A 27,458-nucleotide genomic window follows, 5' to 3' on the forward strand; every position below is an offset into this window, starting at 1 on the left:
TATAGGTTTGAAAGATTAATTCGGTGGAATAAATCCAAAGTGTTTATGAATTCAGAATGTGCTTGTCTGGGGGAAACGATGTTTGCTTCGTACTGGCTTCTTTTTTATTTAACTCTGGAATATTTAATTATTCGTAGCTTTCAGGTTCATATATTATGGCTAAAACCATACTGTTGATGTAAATGAAAAATACAGTGGCAACCTAATTAACAAAATGATTTGTGATTTTTATACATATTTTTCATTGTATATAAAGTTAATCACAGTCTTTGTACCTGATTATAAATTGCAGCCATACTGTCAATATATGTGCTTTGATTAATGTCCGACACACAAATATACAAAGTCTGAGGTAAATTAATTTAAGACACATTGCAAAATTATATACATGATTCTGTACCCATCCACTTTATTAGCTGCTTTAATAACCAGACAGTGTGTTTGCTTATTTATTCATGCTCATAACTATTCTTCCTTTATTTTGTTAGTGATGTATTGCACTATATTGTAGTGTCCTATTTTCTAAAAGGAGATGATGAAAATAGCAAATGATAACTTGCAATACAGACTAGTGCGATACACCAACACCCTATAATGTATCAACACCTCTAATTTCTAGTTAATTAACTATTCATAAAGGCAGCAGTACTTACAGTATTTAAGTGTACTGCTTAGCATTTTACTTCACAGGTGTTTATGATGGCACTGCGTCCACCTGGGACACGCTGTCGCCTGATACTTTGTCACAATATCCTGATAAGCAGATAAATCAGATTCAGCTTTAGACACTCCTCATTGAGAACCACGCGCACGCGCAGAGGGTACGGGAACGCGGGAGTTTCGCACTTGTTTGCAGCACACGCCCCCTGCTGTCAGTCTTCAGTATCTCTGGCCAAGGAGAGGAATAAAACCACGGTGGACCGTACCAACTTCCGCGTCTGTATGGGGTCACCCCTAAAATGTTTCGCCGACGGTGTCTTCTCCTCCGTCTGACGTTGTAGGAAAGAAATCTTCCCCCCCACAGGCGTATAAAGCCTGTAGGGAAAAATGCACCTGCTGCGTTTGACTAGATGTGAACGGAGATCTCCTGTGACGCAGGACCTATTTATCTACATTACATCACATAATGTCTACTTACAGGCGCCTTGGTGTTTAGATCATCCGGCATCAGAGCTACTCTAGTACAAATCTTGGTTGAAAGATTACTGACTGTAGGTATGACTAATGAAGGAAGTATTTTACTAGCCAAACCTTCACGTCACACCTTTTAAATCATATTTGTTCCTACATGTTTGAAGTCAACCAAGGACACACAACTCAGTTCATTCATGCACTATGGCAGAAAATGTTATACTGCATTTAATATCTAATAGTGACTGTCCAAAAAATAAATAAACCCTGTATTGCAGGGTTTGGTACATGTCAATCAAAAATTCCTCTCTAGACACCCCCCATTAAGAAATGAACTTTTTAGGGAAAAATTAGTTTACATATTCTGGTACATGAGCAACATGATTCAAATATATTATGTTCTTACGTCAAAATATACAAACATCTTAGGACTCTCTCCCTAGAGCTAGTCTGCATTTCCCTGCTGTTTGTGAAAGGCTAACTGAAACTACACTCCTGAAAATCATTTAGATTTGCTGTGAAAGGAATCCTAGAAACAACCAAAACCTCAGTTGAGTTAGTAACTTACCACAAAAGTAACAAGCATAAAATTCAATGTGTGCTGTTGATGTCATCAGTAGCCTGTCAGGCCATTTTAAAAGAGTTAAACACTCAGGTGTTCTACGCTACAGTCCTAGTAGTGACCACGGTCAGACAGGAAGGCTCAGGAAGAGATAATCATGAGTAAATATAGCAGTTGGGAGTAATCCACTTGGTGCATTTCATTATCCAGTGAGTACTCATCTCATGCAGCAACAGTGGAGGAGACAGTTGACATCAAGGGTTTAGTTTGTTCCCCAGAATAAATTTATTCAAGTTGGGACCATACAAACCTAGTGAATGACAGGAGGAGGTATCAGATTTCTTTAACAGGAATGACATTGGTAAGGAGGATGTGGAACGTTTAAAATCATAAAGATGCACAACTTACAGCCATCGCCCACAGCTAGTGGTGAGACACTATAGTTTGTTCCCATAAATAAGGCAGAATGCAGAGTCCATAGAAATGGAAAGTTATTACATTTAGCCAAATTGGACAGTGATGTGACAACATGATGAATTACATGACTTTCTTCAGCTCATCGTACAACACCAGCACAAAGGCGCCGCCCATGCCTCTGAGCACATTGGACCATGCTCCTTTGAAGAAAGCCTTGCCACCCTCGTCGCGTGCGATCTTACGCCAGCAGTCGATGGTGCCGCTGTACATGATGTCAGCTGATGACGGTAAGAAAAGAGCAAAAATTAGATAATGCAGGTAGAAATAACTTAACAGAAAAGTTACTGTTAAGTAACAAAAATTACTTTCAGTTCTATGTGTGTTGCCCATCAAGTGACCACACACACACACACGTTTCAACCGTGTGTCAGTCGGACCGCAAAAGCTTTCATTAATACAAATCAACGCACCTCCTTTGCGTCCAGACTGCATCATCATGCGTCTACGGACAGTGTCGAAGGGGTATGATGTCAGGCCAGCAACAGCTGTCACGCTCTGCGCAATCATCCAGCTCACCAATATGTGAGTGTTCTTGGGGTCTGGAAGCATACCTGTAAACACAGAAGGGAATTTTTTTTTTTTTTTACAGATGTTCAAGATGCAGACTAGCCTCTTCAGAGGTTGGAGTGTAGATCAATGTAAAAATCAACATACCCTTAGCCGTGTCATAGATGCCAAAGTATGCAGCCCTGTAGATGATGATGCCCTGCACAGACACATTGAAGCCCTGGTACAAGCCTTTCAGGCCATCAGACTTGAAGATCTTAACCAGGCAGTCTCCCAGACCACTGAACTCTCTTCCGGCTCCAGCCTTTCCCACATCAGCGGCCAGACGGGTACGGGCGAAGTCGAGGGGGTACACGAAACAGAGAGAGGTGGCTCCGGCAGCGCCACCAGAGGCCAGGTTACCGGCGAAGTACCGCCAGAACTGGGTGCGCTTGTCGACGCCATCAAGGAAGATCTTCTTGTACTTGTCTTTGAAGGCGAAGTTGAGGGCCTGGGTGGGGAAATATCTGATGACATTGGCAAGGTTACCTCTCCAGAAGGAAAGGAATCCCTGCTCCTTGGGGATACGGACAACACAGTCCATGATACCCTTGTACTGCTTATCTACGGTGATCTGCTTGCTGGCATGCTGGACCTAGAATAATGAAGACAGAAAGAACAGTTTGGTTTAAAATAAGGAAGCCAATAACAGTTGAGCATGTGTCAATCACAAGGTCTCCTTGTTGTGACCTTGGTGCATATAAAAAACCTCTGAAAGTGGCTGCAAAGTTTCAATGCAAGTGCAATTTAAACAGAGCCAACAGTGTTGACTAACAATCAAAAGATAATGGCTTGTTTGATGAGTCCTGATTTACTGAACATCCGTTAATTTGGGAGAGAAATCATCCACCAACATTAACATAATAAAGTAAGGTGTCAGTATAGGGAGACTTAGAAATAATGTCGTACTGCAGGTTTCACAGAAGAGGTTGTAAAACATGTTCACCCGGCTGTGAATGACTGTCGCCGGGCCTTAGCACAACCATCTCACTTAACATAGCTAACGTCAAGTGGTACATTAGCACCGTCAATATTTCACTGTCAATTAAAGCCACAGTTTACCGAAATTTTGTCTCGTTAACTGCATATGAAATTGTAGAGTTGTAAATAAAATCAGATGTGTTTCCGTTTATTTGTACACAATGTCCCAATATCACTACAAGCGTTTGTCCTTTGTTAGCTACGCCGGCTAAGGTTAACGTGTGAAGCTAACGTTAGCAGCCAGGCTCGTGTAGGTCATTTCCCATCCCGTGATGACCTTAAATCCTTGAACTCCCCACTCTTAAGACTTTCATTAATTCTATATTAATAACTGCTACTGAGCTTATGTAAAACTCTGAGCCTGCGGATACGTGATGGCAACCGGCAAAGATAAGTGTTTAACTTTGTCCAATGGAAGCTAGCAAGATCACACAAGCTAGCCGGCTAACGTGGCGAGCCTTCCGGAAGGCGGAGTTTTACCTGAAGGAGAAGCTTCACTCTCTCGATTGGGGCGACAGCTGTTTTGGAGATGGCAGCGGAGATGCCACCGGCCAAGAAATCCTTGGCGAATGAAATAGCTGTCTCATTCATGGTGCGATGTTCTTGAAATGCCTTTCAGTTAAACAGTACACACGATATACCCCCACTGCCCTCTACAACCGACGGCCTTGCGCAGACGAAATGGCCGATAGTGAAGCCGCGTTGGGGATTTATATAACACAATGGATCGCGATACAAAACGGGAACTAGCATTTGAGGGTGTGGCCTCAAACGTCAACGTCACGCGGTTCTCCACCAATTAAACCGTCTAGATAATGATGTCATCACCCTGCGTAATTTTCTATGCTCTAGGCGAGTAAATCCTGGTATTACAAAGTACACGTGAAGCAACCAAATTTAGACAGAAAACCAAATGTTACTGCGTGGACTTGTTCTTATTTGGTTTCCTGCTCAGAGTCACGCCCATACACCAGTGAAGACAGCGGCTTGGTCGATACAGATTTGTGCTCTAAATAATACTGGACGAAAGTCACAGGGTCGTTGTATAGACCTCAGTCTCTCAAGGACTTCAGAGGGGCATAAACACCATATTACATATTAACTAATGTTAAACAACGCTCAGTGAATGTGACGGCCGTTAGAAAAATAAAATAATACTGTATGATTGCTTTTCAGTTTGGTGCATTCCTCTGAATTAACATGTTTTATATAACCTAGCCTATAAGCTAATTTATTAAATATTAACCGGCGAACTGTCGTTCCACGCTTGTGGACATTTTTCAAGAGACAATTGAGCGTATGTACGCACGTGCTGTTTGCAAAACCTGAATGTTATTGAATGTCAGCTATTTGATTTCGTCTTCAGAAATGTTCTTAAGCAACATGCTGTCACGTGTCCACGAACTGCTCCGCCGGCACACCACAAGTTAGTGAGCTCACTTGTGCTAGATCTTGGGGCTTTGGGCGAGAGCTAAATTGAGTTACTGCGTATCTTGAATAGCGACAAGTGCTGCATGACTGCTGAAATTCCAAAATAAAAGTTTCATTCATCCAGTCCTGACTTGATAGAAGTTGTCCACTAGAGTGCGGCAAGAGACTTAATGTCTTTTAAAGAATCAGAATCAGAAATACTTTATTGATCCCCGAGGGGAAACTCTTTAATCAGATGTTCCTGTGAAAGTTTATGAAACTACTAGTGTTTCAAGCCTCATCGAGCAACAGAACTGGAAGTAAAATATGTTTCTCATTAAGATGATGCCAGCTGTTGAGTATAGTTGTCTCCAGGGCCTTGTTGATAGCTTATTATACCAAACCACGTTTAATGTGCGGCCACACAAAACTCAGATAAGGCTGATCTGATTAAAACACTGGCTGTACAGTGAACACCTTTATCTCAAAGTAATAAGCCAATGCTGACATTATTGGAGTATTTGGATCTGCATGTGTTATGTAATGCATAGGGTTGACCAAAGGGAGGAGCTGCTGTGATGTCTTGCAGTCAGTGCCAAACCTCCTCTGAGGAATCCTGCCATACACCAACGTCTGAAGCTGGAGTAGAAGAAGACTAAGATAACAATGAATAAAACCTGACTTAGCTGGGAAACAAGCTGTAAAATATATTTAACTCACTCATTCTGCAATATTTTGTTTGATATTAGAAGCAACTTTAGCAAGAGCAGATTGTTTAGTCTGAGTGCGGTGCAAGGTCTCATTGTGCTGCCATGGTTACTGTTGATAACAATGTGTTTTACACGCATTGCTTTGTTGTTCTTGTTTGGTTGGATGTGCATTTTAATGACAGTCATTGTCCACTTGTATTTCTTACTGCCACTCGAGCATTCAGTTGAACAGGATGTGTAAATTAATCCACTAATCCCTCTGCTGTCTTTTAATTACAGTGAGGACAACAGGTCAATGGCATGCACTTTGCAATTTTAAATTGCTTTTGTTCTCTTTTAGTGAGAGGCAGTGGTGGGTTTATTTAATCATATTTTAGTGCCATATTTTTATTGTAAATTGGCTAATTTCATGAACTTCAGGGAAATGTTTCAAACAAACCTCTGTAAATTCCCTTGAAGTGAAAAAAATCAGTGTTGAGTGACTTTAAAAAAAAGCAGATCCCATCTGCAATCAATTTGTTTTTTAACCAAAACCTTCAAGGAGGCTTTGTGACTTCTTGTTTCCTGCAGTGGCTGTGTGATCAAACTCACAAATTTAGTTTTGTGTTTATATCCCAGGAGGAAATAATATGGAGAATGGAAGCCTTTGTAGGCCTATCTGTACATGCACAGACACCAACTGCACAATGAAACTATTTGTTTGGGTAAACAACAGAAAAAAAGGATACCTCGGTGTTACAGGTACCACAGCTTTTAGTATTTCTCACGTCTTCTCATGTCATCCTCTCTCGACCAGCCCTTTCCACCCACAGGTCTGCTGCTGTAAAGATTTCACAGTCAATGTCCTGCCATAAGCTGATATGAATGGAAAAGTGGGGCTGCAGACTGGTCTCAAGGAAGAGGAGGGAACATATTCATTTTAACATTAAGCTCACCTCAGCAGACACATAAAGGCACCTGTGGGAAAAACAAACAAACCAATATTTATAACCAGAAACGTGGTCCAATCAAACAGGTCCAACTGGAAACAGAAGACAGTCTTGCTCTGCTTCTTATGGGTATGGGTAGAAAAGCCATATTACAAGTTCAGTGTCAAGGTCAAAGCCATTAATGTTGTTTCAGTGGAGATTTGCTAAAATCATTAAAACACAATAAAAATAACAAAACCAATTCGGTTCATTAAGTGGATTAGTGAGTGATACTTTTGTTGATATGCTACAAATATGTAACCAATAAACTAAATTACTTTTTAATGAAGTCTATAGTTTACACCTTGTGTTGTCCATCATGTTGATGCCTGAACTTGGCTGCTACAGCCCAGCTGTTCTCCCACAGGAAACATTTCAACATCTCATGAGGAGCCAATCACGTCGCGCCTGTAACAGAGATGCGCTCTGCTCTCAACTCTGGCTGGACAACTGTGGAGCTGCGACGCAACCACGCGCAAGTCCAAATGCGACACAACTCGCACTTGGGAGACCGTAGTCTGACTGACTGATCAGCTGCAGAGAAACTTTTTGGATACACGTTTTTGATATAACTGGGATTCGAAAAATAAATGGGACAACAAAAATCGCGAGAAGTTGAATCGCTCCACTTGTGTGCACGGTTCAGTTTTGCCAACTTTGTGTACTAGCACCATCCGATCTGCCTCAGTCCGTTCGGGCGCAGCAGCAGCAGAGGAGGAGGCTGGATGTGGCAGGAGACGGGTCACTGAGCTGCAGCGAGCCGGGTGCGAGTTTCCCAGTCCCCAACTCTCCAATGTCACCGGACAGGATGATGATCATTGGACTTCTGCTCAATGTCTTCTTTCATGGTAAGCAGTGCATTTCTCTTTCCTAGCAGCTTGTATTTTATTTAGATGCAGGATATATTATCTACCGCTGAGACTGTATCATTCATTTAGTCTGATTAAATTACATTGATTACATTAAATCTGGTGTGGGGCTCAGAGTATGTATTGCCTTTTGGAAGATATTTTGTCTTCCAGTACCCAGAACTTGAACAAGAATATGTGCATGTATTCCATTTTTTTTCATGCAAATGTCTGGTGAATAGAAACAATTATATCCCAGCCCAGGCGCACACTGGATTTCAGTTAATATTGCTGATGATAATGTTAATGTTAATAATAGTGTTATTTAGATCCCTATAATAACTTAATCAGAAAGTGGTAACTTTTTCTAAATGATCATATGCAGATAGTTTAGCTCATGTATGTAACCTGACAGAGGACAGTAGGCTCTTTATTTATTAAGAAAGACTGATAAAGTTGGAAAGACTGAGAGCAGAAAACAGAGATTTACTTAACACTTAGGGATATTCTCAGTTTCACAGATGATAACACTATTCCAGGTTTGAGTGAAACTTTTGCGATGACCCTCCAAATAACATTAAAGAGGTCCATAAAACCAGTTTCCCATTCATTATAGCAGCAGCCTTAGATTTTACATCTCGATGACATCATGGGTTCAGGTCTGTTATTTCTGCCTTGGACTCGATCCAAAAAGAGCTGTTCATCTCCCAAATATTGATTGGACTGTCCCAGATTATGGAAACATCACACATGAATTATTAAACTAAATGATGTTCTCCTTTACATGAAAGCGTTTTGGCTACCACATCATGTAAATCATTGACATTTTACACAAGTTTTGCACTAGAAGTTGACGGGATAAAGGATTAAATATGAAATTAATTTCTTCATGGCAGGAACATAACTGACCAGTTTGTAGTGTCACTGCTTTATAAGTCTTTGTCTTTGCTGATGATCAAATGGGCAAAAGATGGTGAAAGACCTGGTTGTGATATTTGACATAACAGTAGATGAATTTGGATTCCTGTGCTACCACACACACACACACACACAAGCTCCTGCAAATTAGTTATAGTCATTAAAGTCAATAATGTGACTGTGGCTGGATAAGAAATCTCATAAAGCTTGATTTGTAGTTATTGATATGGAATTCTGTTATTTTGGATCATAATATGATATAGTCTTCATATGAAACACAGCTCCTCCCCTGTGCTCTTCATTGCAGAAATACGTGCACATACTGTAATTGGTCAGATTATTTCAGCAGTACAGAACGTGCGGGCTTCACTGCATCCAGGAAAAAGTGTTAGGTGAGGCTGCCCATTAGAGATTAGTATCATAAAATGATGAATGCTTTCTTGTGAATGTCAAACCTTTCAGGCACCCAATATATCATCCGGTGTGTCAAACCTACCTGCCAGACACTTAGGTGGCATCACACCAAGAAAAGCAGTTATTTCCAAGCGCTATTTAATAGAGATCTGAATCATTGCAGATGCAAATTAGACAGACTGTCATGATGTTGTATTCTACCATTATACCTAATTGCAAAATAAATTATTGGGATTTAAATTTTGTTAATTGACATCATTAAAGAAAAGTGAAATCTGTGCAGAACTCCCTAGACTTTAAGGTGGGTTTGGACAAATCTGTTGTAGAGCTGCAGTTTTCCAGCCTAATCATAGACTGTTAAGTGTCAGTCTAATGAACATTGCCTGTGTAGGACCAAAGGTATTGTATAAATAGCCCCTCTGAACTGTATTCCATTTCATACAATGTTATTTTTACCTTGTAATATATCTGGCCCTGTACAACTCTGTGACCCAAACAATGGCAGTGGGAACTTCGGAAGTAGACAACAGCCTTCCCAAAATGTCTGTCACCACTGACGCTCCACAGAGCTCAGGGCTAACCAATGCTATCATTAATGTGTCTTCAAAAGACTGAAACATCCAAAATGAAAGAGGAGAATAACACCTGCCTCTGTAGATCACAGATGTTCTAACTTCCCTGTGAACAAAAGCAGAGTCCCACATCTGCTTCATGACTTCATACGTCACAAAAAAAAACTACATAAGAAAACACAAGACGGATCCTGTGTCCGTTATGTTTATTGTTTTCATGTGTGGTTGCATTCATCTGTTTCTTTTTCCAAATTAATAACAGTGGAATGGAAAAAAAAAACATCTCACAAATAATGCATGAGATCACTTTGAATGTGGCCATACAATACCTTTGCCAGATAAATCAATGGAAAGCTGGCTAATGTTGAATGTCATTAAACCCGACTTTGACCCTTTGTTGCGAGGCCTTTGTGGATTATTGCTAAAGTCCCAGTACAGATTGCAACTGGTGATTGAGTGGTGCTATTTTGGTACTTCATTTAGAGGACATAATTGAGCCATAACACGGTTGTCATAAAATTATTAGAGCTCATTTTCAGGCTGTGTAAAGTATCACAGGTCTTAGGTGGACTGATATCCACATGCTCAAACTGTTTCTATTCAGGGTTTGACTATTTGATATGCACACTGTGGAGGGGTTTGAGTGCCCTCACCTCGTGCACACAGGTTCATCCAATCCTTGGCTTCTTTATCTTTCCCACAGTGCCATACACTCTTCTTTTTTCTCTCTCTCTCTTTCTGCTGAGGCATTGTCTTTACTCTGTGCCTGTAATTCAGTTTCGTTTAGGACGACAGCACACAAAGATTAAATTGGCAACCTGCCCATGGGACATTACTTAGATAAAAACATAAAATCCCCTTCCTGAATATGCAATTATTTCCCATATTTGAAGTTTTACTTTAAAGAAATCATTTTAATTAAAGTGCTCACATCAAGGGTAACTTTAACATCAAAATGTGGGTTTCTGAATGACACCTGATTTCTACTCAACTCACTGTCAAGCTCAATGCATAAAAATAGTTAATTTGTATCATTTATGTGTCATTGCCTGTGTGCACACACTTGATGGCACAAACAAAAACCCACTGCCCTATGGAAACTGTCGATCTGTGTGTCGCTGTCTGACCAAGAACTTATTTGGCACATCATAATTTAGGACTGCACCAGGCACAGAAGGCAGAAGCCTGAAATATTCACACAGCTCCACACATCTTGACTGGCTGATGCAGCACCTAATGCAAGTATGTATTTTACCTGAAGTACAGAGGAGGATTTTGCCTGTGCAATCCAGCAGCACAGCTCATTTGTAGAGTTGTAACCTTCGGAAGCTTGGCCCCTCATCACATGCTGTCAGAACAACTAGATTATGGTGAACAGGCAAAATCAAGTGATTTTATCATCTTTCTGTATTTGTTGTTGCAGTTTTTGGAACCAGCTCTCATTACTAACAACCTGTGTGTTATGTTACATATTATTCCCTTTTGGTTGAACTGTTCCTATCTCTACTGTATGCCATAATAATGAGAATGGTCACACTTTGAGTCACTTATTCCTCACTGCATGTGTGCATCTTGTAGAAGGCTGCAGAGCACTGCACATAACTCCAGCTCTGGAGTCGTCACAGTGGGATGCGCGCATTAAAACTGATTAAAGCAAGTGCAACTGTGCTGCACTCTTCAAAGTCTCAGTCACACAGAGAGTCAGTCTTGTTAGCTTACACAAATTGAGGAGCAAACAAAGGTGTAATTGCCCATGCAGGCAAAGCAAGTTTTGGGCAATTTTGGGATCAAGGAGTGTGAAACTTGTGTGTTACAGCTACAACTTTTTGGAAAGAAGCTAGCAAGGCAACTGTCTCAGCTGGTGTTGTATGATTAAATTAAACTGCAGCTTTTTGTGAAGACAGGGTATTGTTAAGGGGAGAAGAAATCAAGCTGTTCTTTGAAGTGGACTTTCTACAGAAAATGCATTTTTATTGTGCTGGTTATTGAGTGAGACTGTACAGTATGTGTGTTCCTCATTTAGACGTGGCATGGTATTGCGGCCATCAGCGTGGTCCTGATGCGACTGCATGAAGAAAGCCGCGGGAGCCACTAGTGGAAAGATGTGGAATGGACACATGCAGTGTGGAGAGATTTTGTAACTGGAGGCAGAGAGTTTGAAGAGAATAATGAAATCAGGTGCGGCATCATGGAGGGATTGAGGAGGAAGGAACTGCAAAGATGAGAGTAACAGGGGTATGCTGAAGTAGGGAAGAAAATGGAGGGTTCACTAAAAATATCTGAAAGAAAAAGATGGGTTCTGGGATCATAACACGCTGAAAAATGGGGAAACATTTAAGTGAAATGCAAGTGTTTATGACAAGGAATGGCGAATTCCTTTGTTTAATAATAATGATCAATATATTGTTTGACAGCTGAGGTATTTGGTTTTCTGTTCATGTGAAGATTTACTCTGGGCAATTGGAAATCCATAATGCCTAACACATCTGAAGAAAATGTCATCTGCCTTGAAATAGCATGTAAAGATGAGGTAACTCACTGGTAGTTCAAGTAAAAGTACATTTTTATAAATAAAACAGAACTTATTCTGTTTCTTTCTCGACTGAGGTTGCCCAGGGCAATGCCTTTTCCTCATAAAAAAGAGAATATTTGCAAACTTTTAAGCACGTGTTTAATATTAATAGAAAGTTTAATGTTTGAAGACAATGACCTGATTGGTAGAAAGTGCAGAATTTAGAGCTCAGCAGAAATGATTGTGTCAATAAGGGCCAACACGGGCTTTAATCAGCACTGATTAACCAGCTGTGCCCTTCATGAGGAAACACCTCTTGTACACAAATACAGGTAAGGCCAACAAATAGGAAGTTTGTTTGGTTGTTATGGTTCAATCAAAACCAGCAGTGTTCAGCAAAAAGTCAGAAACTGAAATGTCTTTGCATACACTGAATCAGTGCAGAGATACTTGATAAACCCTAATGGCACAAGATGTTTTTAATCAAACTTTAGTGGGTGGAATAAAGGCATTTTAATTTCTGGAATGAGATGGGGTCATTCAGAGTTTTTTGTTTTGTTTATTTTTAAGCTTGGGACTAATCTACTAGTTGCTGTCGCTAATATTTACAAAGACCCCCCTTTCATTTGCCATCTGCTCTAGCCAATTTTTAATAAATATATATATTAAATGTAGTAGCTTAAACCAAAATTAAAATAGCCATTTTGGCAGGAAAATCATTATTTAGACATACAAACATGTGCTCTACTGTCCTGCAGCTTACTTGCTGCCATTTATTAGACCCATGTTTTCCAGGATGGTCTCTTAAGGTCAATTAGTGTGTTTACTTGCACATTAACATTCCATTAACTGCACTGCATATTGAGGATATTCACATATTTAGTTCATGAGTAAGCACATATAAATACTATGTTGCATTTACACCGATCAGGATTAGATTATATCCCAATTAGCTCAAATATGCTGGTTTTATGTCAGTTCTGCAAACACATATTTCTTATTCATGGAGTCACAGCATCAAAATAATCTGCCACTAATGAACTCAATAGGGCAGCTGTAGAACATTAGACACGTCAAAGTTCAAAAAGCTATAAAAATACAGGATAGGGGTGCAACTAACTAACTTATTTTAATCATCAATTAATTTGCGTATTATTTTCTTGATTAAGCATTGTTGTGTCTATAAAATGTCAGAAAATAAAATGCCAATCACAATTTCCCAAAACCAAGCTGACATCTTCAAACTGCTTGTATTGTTTGACTAAAGTCTGACATGAATCCAAAAATATTCAATTAGCTAATTAGAAGATTAAGAAAATCAGCATTATATATATCGACAATATTCACATTTGAGAGGCTGGAACAAGTGAATTTTGCTTAAAAATGACTTAAATGATTAACCAATTATCAAAAAAGTCTAATCGATTTCTTGACTAATCGCTTCAGCTGTAGTTGAAATGAAAAAAAATCACAGGTACAAAACTATAGTCACCATATTTCAATTCAGACCATAGCAGGCCTTTATGTGGAACATTGATGTGCATGTAAACACACTGATTTATGTACAGTTCACTCTGGAAATCCCATCGGTTTGTCGGCAGGTGAGGTGAATGAGTGCAAGTAGTAACAAATAGTGGCAGTCATGGGCACGTTTCTCCAGTCTCACTTTTGCTCCATTTTGTCGCCTTGCTGCCATTTCCTCCTTGAGCCTGTGACTTCCTTCCAAGAAGTCCCTTCTGTCACGATCCCTGAACACATTTCACATCAGAGTCGCACTCTCCCGCCACGGTCTCCTCTCAAGTCAAATTACTGCCCAACAATCTGGATGCTCTGCCACCCATCCCACGCGTTTGAAAGGACGGAAGAGAAATTCGCCAAACCAGTCCACTCCCTGTGAATGTCGGTTTGTGTGGTTTGTCATTTATGGCGTCAACCTTCATCAGCTTTGCCTCACAAATTCTATTAATCACCTCAGTGAGAAATCAATAGGGTGTATTATGGCTCACATATCACAGTAATTCATCTCCCATTCGCTTTTCTCTCCCTTTTCTTTTTTCTTTAAACACACACTCCGTGCGCAGACCAACAATTCCCTTAACGCAGACTTTTACTTTAGCAATTTGTTGCATCTAAAACAGCATAATGTGAGCGCTTCTTTATTATCATGACATTAAATAATGTTCAAGTTATTAAAATAATGATGACCTGTCTACTGAACAAGATTTAACAGAGCTGCTTTGTACTTTATATAGGTTTTTGTTGTCTCTCTCTCGCTCTCTCCCTCTCTCTCTCTCTCTCTCTCTGTGTGTGTGTGTGTGTGTGTGTGTGTGTGTGTGTGTGTGTGTGTGTGTTTGTGTGCACAAAGAAAGAGTCTCTGAAACTGAAGTTGCTGATAGTCTCTCTTTATCAATAGTAAGCCTGGGGGAGCAAGCACTGAGAAGGAATAATGAATAAGCTGTTCACTGGCCAAACAGGAGATTACATGAAGCCTGTTTAAATTGCAGCTAAACATGGCGGAATTTAATACTTTAGTATAATTATCAGTGTATCATGATATATAGATAGGCAGACAGGTAATCATCACCTTTGCATACCTTGGGGAGCTGTGTGTTACTAGTGTTTTTTTCCCCACCTCTCCCGGTAAAGTCACTGCAGTAGCCTTGGCAGGTTTCCTGCAGCGACCATGAAGCGGAGCCTCTGTTTATGATATGTCTCATGCCAAAGTGAGACGTGGACCTCATGTGGCGCCTGAGATTGCAAAACATGCAGCAGCAGAATTGGATTGCAGCCGTGCTTTGTGGCGCCAGTCAGCAGGAGCTTAATCGAAGTGTGTGACCGATCTAACACAGTGCTGTGTGTGTGTTTGTATATGAGCTTGTGGGCTGTATATGTTAATGTACTGAAGCATGTGAGGATAAAATAAGTATTGATATTTGTTAACAGGCATTAAGTTCAAACATGAACATTTACTGCATTCATTTCTAGTTGCACAACATATTTTAAATGTCTGCCAGTCTATTCCCTTTGTGCAGTTAAAAAGTGACAGGATAGAGCAAATTAAAGAGATAAAGCAGAAAAAGTGTGTGCCTATTGCCTACCCAAGCTATTTTCTTTCCTTGGAATCACTGGGTATAAAATGTAATTTGTGGGGACAATTATGTGTCACATTTGAGAAAATTAATTTCCTGAAATGCTCCATCAGAATGCATTTTTATGAAGAGACCTTTCTTTTTTTCTCTCATCTCCCTCAGGCTGCCTCCGGCCTTCTTGCATTGTGTTTTTCATGGAGCAACAATAACATTATCATGAAATGATTTGTAGTTTTTCATTCTATACAGAACACTGCCAATCAAAACACTCTTAATGCTTAATGACTGGGGACCAACATGACTGTTTTTCTACTAGTAATGTATTCGTTTTAGAGGAAATGTGGCTGGTGATATGCAACACATTTGTACTCAACGGCCCTCATATAACTTAATGGGATGAATCCTTTTAAATACATATACAGCTGATGTAATTCTATAATATCTTCAAGCAGCATATTTTGTAGGTGCAACACGTGCTGATGCGTCTGTCAGATGAAAAGTGTTTGCCTCAGACTGTTTGTCTGAGGGAACTTCAGGGGGGAAAACATCCTCATACAAGACATTTGATATGAGTCACTGTCTGAAAGCAAAATTGGAAGCAAAAGTATATTGGTTTGGTGGGAAAAAAGATTAACTGTGCTGAATGAATTGGTTTTGTCTGTAGCGTTACATGTGGAGACAGTGTCTGACATTGGTGAAGAGCCTGTTCCAAGTGGAAGGGACCCTGCTGCAAAAGGTTTGGCCCCCAGCTGTTCATGTGTCCTTTTACAATAACACCAGTGCTTTTGTACAAGATGTCCATGAGTACATGTCTCTGAAGATGCTAAATATGTCACATGTAAAAGGTTCAACCACCACACCAGTGTTTTTACATCGTTCAGCCCATTTTATCCTGTATATTTTACATTACTACCAATGATTTTCAATAGCATGTCACATGTTTTTAGATTGAAGAATGCACGTTTACTACTTTCCAGATAGCTATAAGTTTGTATTTATACCAGTGTGGCAAAAGTAAGATAACTCCACACTTGCTTGAGGAAGGTAATCCCTCACAGTGAACATTATGTAGCCTTTACTTTTTTAGTCAAAATGTTATTATTGTCACATGGGACGGGACTATTTTGGAAATGCTCCCTTGTTAGTGGTTTAAGTACTTGCAGGAAGATCCAAAAGGCTGCTGAACAGCATCCTTTTTGATGCAGGAAACTAACAAATTCTCTCTTCACAACATCCCTGTTTGGTCGTCTTATAGGTTTTATTTTCTGATTAGCTTTAGAATGCAATGCTGTTCGGCAGCTGACCCTCAAATCTTGGATGCCCACGTTTCTAAGAAGCCCTTGAACAGAAACAAACAAAATATTGCCAAATTCCTCATCTTAGCTTATTTGTTCTACCAAAGGCAACAATAATTTAACAGATTATACAACAGAATGCAAAAAGAAAGAAACTTGAAACATGACAGAAAGGCATCATGTATTCAGAAAATTTCACTAATGTGTTGAGCTCACTGATCCAGGGGCATTGAGGCGTGTGATAAGAAAGATGAGGCTAACTCGCAGTACCACAATGTGAGGTGATTGGCAGCTCGAGCGTTTCCAAAAGCTTGAATGGACATGTAACTCTCATCGGTACAAACATTGAGACACTGTGCTGAAAAAGATGGTGCATTAATAAAAAGGTAAGACTGTGTACATAAAAACATTAGGAGAAAAGTCTGCTAGGAGTCCCAACGAGAAGATGAAAAAATAACTATGAAATAATCATAACTATAACATAAGCCTATAGTGTTGTTAAGTTATCCAATGGACTCCTGTGTTTCTGTGAGGTTTCTTGAGGTTTTGACCACGTTGCTGCTCTATTACAGTTGTGTGCTTTCAATTTAATCTGCCTTGCTGGATATTATAGTAACCTGTAGAGCAGTGGAGGGTCTATGGAGTGCACTCACCACACCTGTTTTGGGACCATTAACACAGCTGTTTTGCAGAATACAGAAATGCACATATTGGTGGTAATGTTGGCAACCAGGAGCTTTGTCCACTGACAATATCAACCTCTCCTCCAGGTAGTGCGCCAGTATCTGCATCCTTAGACTGTCTGGTGGCGGAGCAGGGCTGCATCCAGGAGCAGTCCTGCATGATGCTCTATCGACTGCTGGAGTACTGTGCAGCTGAGGAGGCCGTGTCGCCTCTCGGCCCAGACGCCCGCATGGAGTGCCTGGAGGCCCAGAACTCCTTGCAGCATTACCGCCCCCTTCAAGTTTGCAAGTGTCAGCGTGGCTCTCGCAGGGAGGAACACTGCCTCAGGGTCTACTGGACTGTGAGATTTGCAGGTGGGTTTAAGCATTGGCTTAAGCATCTGTGTGTGTGAGGGGGCTTTTTGAATTCTCAGCTGCATAATCCATGTGACAATACTCTTCACTGTTGTTTTAGCATATGATGAGTATGAAGTGTCTCCATATGAAGAACTGCAGTTAAATCTGGTGAGAAACATTGAGATGTCACGTATGGCCTCCATCATGGCAGGTACTGCTCTTATCACAAATATTTCAAAGTTTGGCACCCAAATCACTGTATGTGATTTTTATACACTGATTTTTATTTCCTGATATACATTACACTGTTTTCTTCCTGACGACGTCCAGCTTCCTCTCTTTCTGTGGATGGCCAAAACCAGTGTCTGAAGGCAGCCCAGGACTGTGGCCTGTATGAGAAATGTGGCTCCCTGCGCTCAGAATATGTTGTGGCCTGCACCAAGCGAGCAACAGTCTCTGACAACAGCTGTAACCGCCAGAAATGCCACAAAGCCCTGCGGCGCTTCCTGGAGCGCGTGCCAGAGGAGTACAGCTTCGCTCTGCTCTTCTGTCCCTGCTCTGACACTCTGTGTGGGGAGCGCCGGAGGAAAACCATCGTCCCATCATGTTCCTATGAGGAGAATGGGAGAGGGGAGGAAAGACTGGGCAAGCCCAACTGCCTCAGCCTGCAGAACTACTGCTCCAGAGACGAGCTGTGTAGGTAAGACGGCTGTTTGAGTAATGATACAGTTTGTTAAGTGCCCTTAATAAGGGTTTCAGCATAGAAGAAGACTATCAGAAGGAATGTTTCACAATGTGTACTACAAAGCACCAAGGTATAAAGTATCACAAAATGTGCCACAAATACTACAAAGTTAACCACAAAGACTCGACTCGGCTAGTACGTCTATTCAACGCAGTCTACAAAAATGGCAACATTAAAGGCACAATGCTGAGTTTTTGACCACTAGTTGCACTATTAAGCAGTGTTTTGATTAGTGGGTCCTTGCTTGGTTTGTATCTCATGTAGGGCTGCAACTAATGATTATATTCATTATCAATTAACCTGCTGATTATTTTCTCGATTAATCGCTTAGTCTATACACATCAGAGCAGAGCAGTTTACTTTTAGTGGCCATGAATTCTGGCTACGCCCCTGCTCATCAGTATGATTATAACAGCTTTTGTGAGGCTAATTTTAGTCTGTACCCTCTCTGAATATTGTTCATAAATGTAGAGGACTTGCTTACATTAATTACACTCTAGTCTGTGTGCAAATGTTACAGACGTTATTAAAGAGTTATTTGAAACTGAGAAGGTCATGCGAAATCCCCCCCCTGTAGTATTAGTATTACAGATTTAAAACAAGAAAAGAGAGGAGCATTAACTATTGGCGACATGAGGTTCTTCTGTTCCACATGCATGGCTACCATGTGTTTCTTCTGAAAGGCGTGGGAAAAGCACAGAAACACTCATCACATTCATATAGTGTCTTCAGTTTTAGCTTAAGATATACAGTATTATAGAGCTGGAGCTTTAGATCATTGATGAAATGCCTGAGTGATTCAGCTACAAATGGCAAGATTTTTTAGACTGTGCGTGCATGTTTAAAAGAATAATTGTGAACATCAGGCGTCTACTTGCTGAATCTATATCTTGTAAACCTCTGAGATTAGCTGTCACTGTCAGCACTGAGGATATCGATAATACCAATAACTGTAAACAAGTAAAACTGCTTTGACAAAACTACTGTAGGTGTACAGTGCAATAAAATTATTAGATTTACTTTTCAGTGTTTAGAAGAAAGTTTTTTGATTAGGTTTCCAGAGAGAGGTGGGTGGTGTTGGTGGGCTACTGAAATGTCCTTGAGTTTTACTACAAAAACACATGGTTTTAATGCGAGTGCACAGCTATCCATTTCTCTGTTTCGTGTTTTGCGCTCTTACACTATCTTGTGTTTTTTTGTTGTTTTTGTTGCTTTGTTTTAGCTCGACCCCAAGTCCCAAAATGAAATCCTAAAAACAATTTAAAATGCACTGTTTCTCTGTGCTGACACATGAAAAACTGTTTTCTATTCTGTGTTTCTGTGTGTGTGTGTGTGTGTGTGTGTGTGCATTTCAGATCCCGGTTTGCTGATTTCCAACACAACTGCCAGCCCTCCCCTCTGTCTGCCTCTGGCTGTATGCGAGAGAGCAGAGCCATGTGCCTGAAGGCTTACGCTGGACTCATAGGTGAGATGGAGGAAAAGAAATTAAAGAGGTAGAAGAGACTGAAAGAGGAAGTAGTTCAGACAAAAAAACAGACAGAGCGCTGCTCAAAGGGCTCATTATTGGAAATTATGAGTTGGTGTCTAACAGTGATATTTGGCTTATGTAATTTCCATTTTCTTGCACAAAATAACTCTACAGGGGTTCATAAATGGTCACCTGCCAAAAACTACTGCTCTGAGGATCCAGTCAGCATCATTTTAAAAAACTTGATTTAAAAATTACATTTCCAGTAGCTCTACAAAATTATCCAGGTAATATTATTTCCTTATGTTTCCCACACTGTATTTTTCAAAAAGCAATTTTGTGAACCTGCAATTATCAATATCGAGAGGTGGAAAACTGGTGACACTTGATCCCCAGGCCACTAATATTGTTGGTAGACTGCGGCTTACCTTCCATAGAGGTGTGTGCTGAAAATGAAATCTTCTGCCTAAGGGAAATATTACTTTAAAAGTTTGTAGTTGCACCTCTAATATGACTTTTGTCTTCTTTCTATAACCAGGCACCATCATGACTCCCAACTATGTGAGCAACAGCAGCACAGAAGTGTCCCAGTGGTGCACATGTGACGGCAGTGGGAACGAATGGCAGGGCTGTCAGCGCATCCTGCATTTGTTCAGCAACAACATATGTCTGCGTGAGTAAAATGTTGTGAGCTTACGGCATGCGATACAATATACCTTCAGTAATAACACAATAATAAAACAGTAATAAAACAGTTTGGGAGTTTCCTGCATGAAATATGTGCCGCTTCCAGGATATATGACCATGTAGACACACATTGTTTTTTTAAGCTAAAAGTCTTAACTTTCTGGATGTGTAAACTACTGCAAAGATGATGGTGCATTTAATGTCGTGCTTGTGAAGTTTTTCTTCTTGCCCTTTTTGGTCTGCAGTGAAATTACCCCAAATATACCATTGGATTAAGTGATGAAGTTAGATACTGGCGTTGTCAACCAACAGGTGTTACCTGACAAACCTGATCAACATTTCTCAGTAGATAATTGGATAATTGCTTATGAAGAATGTCTACAGCCATTCTACTGTACAGCCAACCCTTGTGAGGCTGTAGCAGTGCTTTGAGCTAAATGCTAACGTCAGCATGTTAACATGCTCATAACAACCCCAGGAACGGTGCTGGGCTGTGAAGCGATCTTGGTGTAGTGGCTGCACGGGGTATTGCAACTTCCGGGATGCACACTGGCCCAAAAAGCATTTTCCCCCACACACAATCATTGGAAAAGTAACGGCTGTAAAATGGTGAATTTATCTGAGTGTCACAAACAAACCAAAATGGCTCATTTATTATCAGAATAACAACAAAGTCTAGAAAAGCCGTATGATTAAATTATTTTATACCATTCATGTATGCGGGGAGCCAACAGGAAGTCAGCCACCTCGTCTGAAGAAGGACTATAGTGCACAGGCCCACGCAACACGCAAAGTATTTTTTGGCGTATGTGCCCAGTGAGCAAGTTTCACAGGAATGAACAGTGGTGGAAGAAGTACCCCGATCTTTTACTTAAGTAAAAGTAGCAGTACCATAGTGTAGAAATAATCTGTTACAAGTAAAAGTCCTGCATTCAAAATCTTACTTAAGTAAAAGTACAAAAGTATTAGCATCAAAATATATAAGTATAAAGTAGCATAAAATGGAAATACTCAAGTAAAGGACAAGTACATCAAAATTGTACTTAGTACAATACTTGAGTAATGTACTTTTAGTTATGTTCCACCACTGGGAATGAATGGGGTGCCATTTTTGAACTCGTTATCAGTTGTATACATCCATGGCTCATAATGACAATGCTAACATGCTAATGTTTAGCATATTTATAATGTTTACCATGGTTACAATCTTAGTTTTGAATATTAGCATACTAACATTTGCTAATTAGCACTAAACAAAAAGTACTACTAAGGCTGATGGGAATGTCATTAGTTTTGAAGGTATTTAGTCAAAATGTGTGATGTATGAACTAAATTTAATGGCAATCCATCCAGTAGTTGTGGAGATAAATCAGTCTGGACCAAAGTGGTGGACGGACCGGTCCATAGCCATCCCTAGAGCCATGCAACTAACGTGGCTTAAAAGTACAAATCATTTTCTAACCAACATATTCAAATGTATTTTGCCCAATCATGCACAGTATTTACAGAGTTGGTAGCAGTAACTATGCTTTTAAAAGTCACTGATAATATTTTGGTGATGCTTCAAGGATGAATAACAACGTGAACCTAATGAAGATGGCCCCTGCTGGTTCTGTTTCAGGCAATGCCATCAGCTCCATGGGAATCTCCGCACCTACTCCTGTGGAAAACACTCCTGTGCCAGCTTCTCAGCCCCCCCCGCGCATCTACCAGGAGAGGGTCCACGTCAGCGTTAACACTCTCCCTGAATTCAACAGTGTAAGCTTTTTCTACTTCTTCACTGTCTCACCATATGCTAGTGTTGGACACTTAAGAAGCTGAACTGATGAACTGAGGAGGTTGACTGTATATCAGGTGGTAACACCTAGGTATCACGGCAGGGACTGTAGCAGTGAGTTGGGCCCAGCAGCTCCCTCCTCTACTCCTACCTCTCATTGTGGCTGAGGATTAGTTGTAAGTGTTTGCAGCATTAGACTCAACCTTCACTCTTAATATTCATATGCACACACATCTGCTCCATATCCCCCATTTTCTCACCATTTTAATTCTCCCCATTCCACATTTCCTCTTTCTCCTACCCCATCCCACAATCCCTTACAACACCGAAACCCTGCCACTGCTGGGCTGCATACTGGACATCCATATATACAGTTTATTTAAAGATGATGCATTTGAGTTTCCTAATTATTGTGTAGCATTGAAGTTGAGATGATGCATTCTAATTCAAGGAACAAACAGTTTCCTATGACATTATTAAGCTTTAAATTTGATTTGAGAAAAAGCTCAAACTCAATTGCCCATTAAAATTTTTAAATGGAGACTGAAAAATCGATTACTATGCTACAACAGTAGTAGAAAGGAGGAACAACAAGTGATCTGCTCTAGTTTTGATGCCAGTGACATGTCAACGACATTTGGAATAAATTTTAAAAAATAAAACTCAAGAAAAGATTTGAGATATAGGCTCTTCTAGTCTCTTTTCAGCTAGTACACCCTCCTCTCTGTCTGTGTTCAAATGGAGGCTTCACTGTAATGAGAGCTTTCTAAAAGCAGTTAGTGGGAACAATATGTGAACTATAAAACCCTTCAACAGTGAGAGGTTGCTGAATTATGATTCTATACCTAAATCAAAGTGCAAACACCAGGAAAAGAAGGAAACACAATATAAATTTAAGTTCTGTAAAATATTATTTTGATTATTCACTCAAATGTAGTTTTCAAAATGTAATTAACTGGAAGTTATTTTTGCATTCATATTCGTAATGGGTGTGATGTCATATTTTGGAGGGAGGTTAGTTTGCTACAAGTCTTTAGTTTGTATCTCATGATCATCATTTTTACATTAGAACATTTTTGCATTGTTCAAATCACAATTTGTCAAAAAAAGGTGAAATCTGTGTACAGCTGTAGACAGTGGGGGCAGCGGGGAGTGGCGAGCTGTCAGTGTGTTTATCTGTTTATATATAGTTGTCCCCCCCTCACAGCTTTGCCCTCCACAGCTGCAAATTTGACTTCATGCTGAGTGGCCCTCTGTTTTAAAGTGCTTTTGTGGAAGGACCAAATCAGATGGCGAAGGCCAATGTTTGATGCACACTGTAAATGTCTTTATACTGTGTTTATATTTGTATTTCTGTCAACAGATATACCTCAGGCACTTATTTTGGTAGACAGTTTGGTTTTGAGCCAAGTAACTAAACAGATTTTGGTGGATCTTGATCTGGGATTTCTGCCAGTACCTGGTTATTGTTTTTTTAGCCACATTGATATGTGGTAGCTTTTTTATGGATACCTCCAAATCAGACTTACTGTATGATAATACATAAAAAAAGTAAGTATTGTATCATCTTGCTGCATGCTTGCTTGCACTGATATCTCTCACTGTTATAAACAGTTTCACGCACCAGGAGGCCTGTTAGTTTGTCTGGTTTGGTCTAAAAAATAGCTTCTAGGAAATATAGAACATACCGTTGTCTTCATGATTAGTATGCAGATGCAGGAATTTAAATAAAATCCAACACAGATGAACTTGTTGCCCAGTGATCACTTATGAACATATAGTATGCCTCTATTTTCCACCACAGAAAATACAGAGGGTGGACTCAATAAAAGCAACACCTGAATAACATGATTCACAACAAACTTTCAAAAGTAACCAAAGAAATGTAAAACTATTATGGCATGACTTGTTCAAACTCTTAACATAATAGGTTAGCTTCTTGGTTCTTTTGGCTGCAGCATTAGGATATTTTAATATGTAGTTTTAAATTCTGTGTTGATGTGGACTTTCTCTTGAAGTTTACATCCCAAACTTCCCTCCACGCTCCACCACTTCTGTTAATTGGAAGAATCACTCTTTCCCTGCTTTTACAGATGGAGGACAGTGAGGAAGAGGAGCAGGAGGAGGAGGAGGAGGAAGAAAGCGAGGAATTCAACGTCATGCCACCATATTCTGAGAAGGACTCTAACACTGAATCGGGGGCTAGAGGGAGTAAACGGGGAGCAGCTAGCCGAGCAGTACCCGTGTTACTATTACTGCTGCCTACACTCATCCTGGACTGGGAGTGTTGGAGCTACTGAAGCCTCCATCTCATTCTCCGCTCATGTTTTACACTCACTACCACTTTCAAATCCATCACAGCACCCAGAATGAACCACGGAGGACATTTGCGAGGAAGAAATGCTCCATTTCTTTTTCTTTCTTTTTTTTTTTCATTTTTAAAACACCCTCACTTTATTTTATGATTCAGTTTCTCCAATCACTGCCTCCTCAAGAGCCAAAAGATATCAGTAGTCCTGCAGTATGTCTTTGCTTGAGTCCTCTCCTATAGAAACGAAGCGAACAACATGAGGAGATATATGAGTGCACGGCTGAATTTAGAAATGCTGTCTGGGCAAATACTCTATCTAGAGTCTGCTTCACACTCAAAGTACATCCCCTCTTTTAACAAGAAGCACATCGCCCAAGGCCACATCCACTATACACACTCCCAAAAACCATAACTGGTCTACTCCACTGCAACCAGGCCTGAGCACGGCTTTTGATTTCTATTTCATGACTCATGTCACATCCGTTTCTCTGTTGCCCCTTTGGCTCTTCCTCTCTCTCCTTCATACTATGGTTGAGTAAGATAATCCACTTTACAACAAGCTAATACGAAACTGCACCACACTTAAACTGCTTTGTACCTTTGGAAAAAAAAACACTTTTTAAAATTGCTTCATTTAAAAAGTCATAAGACACGAACCAATGTGTTGTCACATTATGTATAATCTTATGTCTTTTCAACCTTTGTTTCCTCTCACTTTGTGCACCATAAAGCAGAGTGCAACACTCAATCTGCTCTGCTTCTTTTGTTAACACGCCACTTAGTATTATTCCTACCAGGGTGAGTGGCTGAGAATTCAACCACCAAAAGTAATGAGATCAAATTCTATTGCAGAAATGATGAGCAGAGAAAAGAAACATGAGCAATTACAGCACAATTCAAATTGCTCAGCACGTAGGGGAAGTTTGGAGTAAGGCTCAGGGGAGGAAATAGCCAATTTACTGCTGTCATACCCTCTCACTTTTTTTAAAATCCTTAGGAGGTGTGCTTTTAATACTCCTTCCCCATTATGTGCTTTAGATGTTGTGAGAGCAAGATGCGGAGATAGGGATGGACACAGGAGGCTGTAAAGCCTTCTGGCTGCTCTAATCATTGAGCAGCACATTGAGCCATTCTCTCTGCCTAAAATAGCTTTTGCTGATGATAATGATTTTTTTCTCTTATGGCTCATTTTCTTGTGAAATTACGCAGCTGCAGGGATGTAGGTAAAGAGAAGTAAAGGGGAGTTTTTGTATAACTGCAGTGATACAATGATGGGTGACTTCAAACAGCAGTCCACTGACCTCACCATCTTCAGACAGATCAGAACTGAAAATTTCCAAAGACTAATCACAAAAAAAAATCATTCTTAGATGTTTGAATATCACTTGAGGAGGCAGCATGGCCCTACCACTTTTCACCCATCACTACTGGACTTGTTTACATGATGGTTCATTGACATGTAGACTGAACATTTGATAAGGACAGACAGTATAAAGGCAGAAACGCACAGAAGTGTATGAGCTATGCTTTTGCAAATGCAGGTCCATCACTACTTCAAACTTGGGTTAGATTTTTAGAAGTAGGACTTAAATGGATGTTGTAAGGTTAGTAGATCTGTAGTGACTGTTACCCACTTCAGGACAAAATGACATCATGCAGGTTTTTGACCACTTTCTTGTTGAGAGTTTGGAGCTGAGAAGTGGGTGAGGAAAAGGCCAGTTAACAAAGCTCTGAAGTGTGACTGCAAGCTTAGTGGGTACAAGAAAATTACATATTTGGACAGAATATTTTAAATAAAAAGTCTGGCTGGACAACCAGCTGTTATCCAAATATATGAAGCAGAACCAGACCATAGAAGAGACGTGTTGATAAATAAACATGCTAAAGAAACATTACCCATCATAGTATCAGTGATGCTGCTTATTCAAATCTGTCAGCTACAGTTATTCATAAAGCATCAAATTAACAGCATCCATTGCCAAATATCAATAATTGCATCAGTGTGCTTTGGCCTTAATGACTGAATGTGAGTTTACATGTATTTTCGCATTTCAATAAGTTTGTTTATATTTGTAAACTATGTAAAGTAAACATTTACATTAAACGTGGCTTGTATTTTTTGATGAGTTAAGGGGTTTCATCCTTCATCCATAAGTTCTTTAAGAATATATGTGAATATTTCCCAAATTAGATTTTTTTAGTTTGTATCTTGACTATGTTCATTTCACATGCTAACCTTATTTTAAAGACATATCAAACATGCCAAATAATTCTGACTGTAATGTGTAATAACTGTAATTTTGTGACATAGCCGAACAGTGTGCCGATTTGTTAAAAGAAGAATAAAAGTCGCATTGGAAATTTCTAACAGAACAAAAGTGCCTTTGAATGACCAAGAAATTACTGCAATTGTTTGAACTCCTAACATTTTAACATTTTCTTCTTCTGAACATTTTTCACAAATTGCACAGGAAAAGACTGACACATCCTGATGGGATTGGGAGTATTGCTGACAAGTCAATTTCAGAGCAAATTGGTGAGTTAATCACCTTGGTCGAATTAAAATTGAAATACATGCTAAAATATACTGCTTCAATACTATTTGGACTTTAATGTGCTTTAATTAAAAACTGAATGGTTTAGAAACTCTAAATAAATGAGAAATCACTGCGTTTTCTCTGGCTCACAGCCACTTTTGGACAAACTGAGCCAGGACTCTTGTGTTTATATTTTACTTCTTACTGACGGAGGTGATTACAGGGTCTTGGGGCTTCTACATCCAAAATGACACCACTGTGGCAGGAACAAGCTACAGTGCAATGATTTCAGATAAAAAAAGGAGAGGCTGTAATGTAAAATAACTGAAACTGGCATCGGCCTGTGCTTTAATTATAAAAAGTACAGGATGAGGGCTCTGGGTCTTTGTTTTTTATGTCCAAATTCAGCCAACCGTCTACAAAGTTAAGTTGTTTTATTAATCCCCGTGAGGAAAAATTATCTTCTGCATTTTAACCATCT

The 27,458-nt window shown here is 39.9% G+C and overlaps 2 protein-coding genes across 3 annotated transcripts; one reads left to right on the forward strand and one right to left on the reverse strand.

Moving 5' to 3' along the window:
- Positions 1 to 1,954: 1,954 nt before the first annotated feature.
- si:dkey-251i10.1 (uncharacterized protein LOC100038774 homolog) lies at positions 1,955 to 4,436 on the reverse strand. The gene is made up of 4 exons (XM_044221579.1): positions 4,178 to 4,436; positions 2,825 to 3,311; positions 2,581 to 2,721; positions 1,955 to 2,388 (listed from the first exon to the last, which is right to left on the reverse strand). Exons 1-4 carry the CDS (start codon positions 4,286 to 4,288, stop codon positions 2,231 to 2,233), a joined length of 897 nt encoding a protein of 298 aa, XP_044077514.1. The 5' UTR covers positions 4,289 to 4,436; the 3' UTR covers positions 1,955 to 2,230.
- A 2,573-nt stretch (positions 4,437 to 7,009) lies between these two features.
- Positions 7,010 to 26,805, forward strand: LOC122887901 (GDNF family receptor alpha-4-like). Of its 2 annotated transcripts, XM_044221580.1 has the most exons (9): positions 7,010 to 7,633; positions 15,803 to 15,874; positions 17,204 to 17,470; positions 17,571 to 17,663; positions 17,783 to 18,152; positions 19,553 to 19,662; positions 20,204 to 20,338; positions 21,974 to 22,110; positions 24,223 to 26,805. In XM_044221580.1, exons 1-9 carry the CDS (start codon positions 7,579 to 7,581, stop codon positions 24,427 to 24,429), a joined length of 1,446 nt encoding a protein of 481 aa, XP_044077515.1. In that variant the 5' UTR covers positions 7,010 to 7,578; the 3' UTR covers positions 24,430 to 26,805. The 2 variants fall into 2 exon arrangements, with proteins under 2 accessions (XP_044077515.1, XP_044077516.1); XM_044221581.1 differs by lacking the exon at positions 15,803 to 15,874 and having other exon boundaries at positions 7,016 to 7,633.
- Positions 26,806 to 27,458: the final 653 nt, after the last annotated feature.

The sequence above is a fragment of the Siniperca chuatsi genome, linkage group LG14 (genome assembly GCF_020085105.1).
Source record: "Siniperca chuatsi isolate FFG_IHB_CAS linkage group LG14, ASM2008510v1, whole genome shotgun sequence".
In the NCBI taxonomy this organism is placed as follows: Eukaryota; Metazoa; Chordata; class Actinopteri; order Centrarchiformes; family Sinipercidae; genus Siniperca; species Siniperca chuatsi.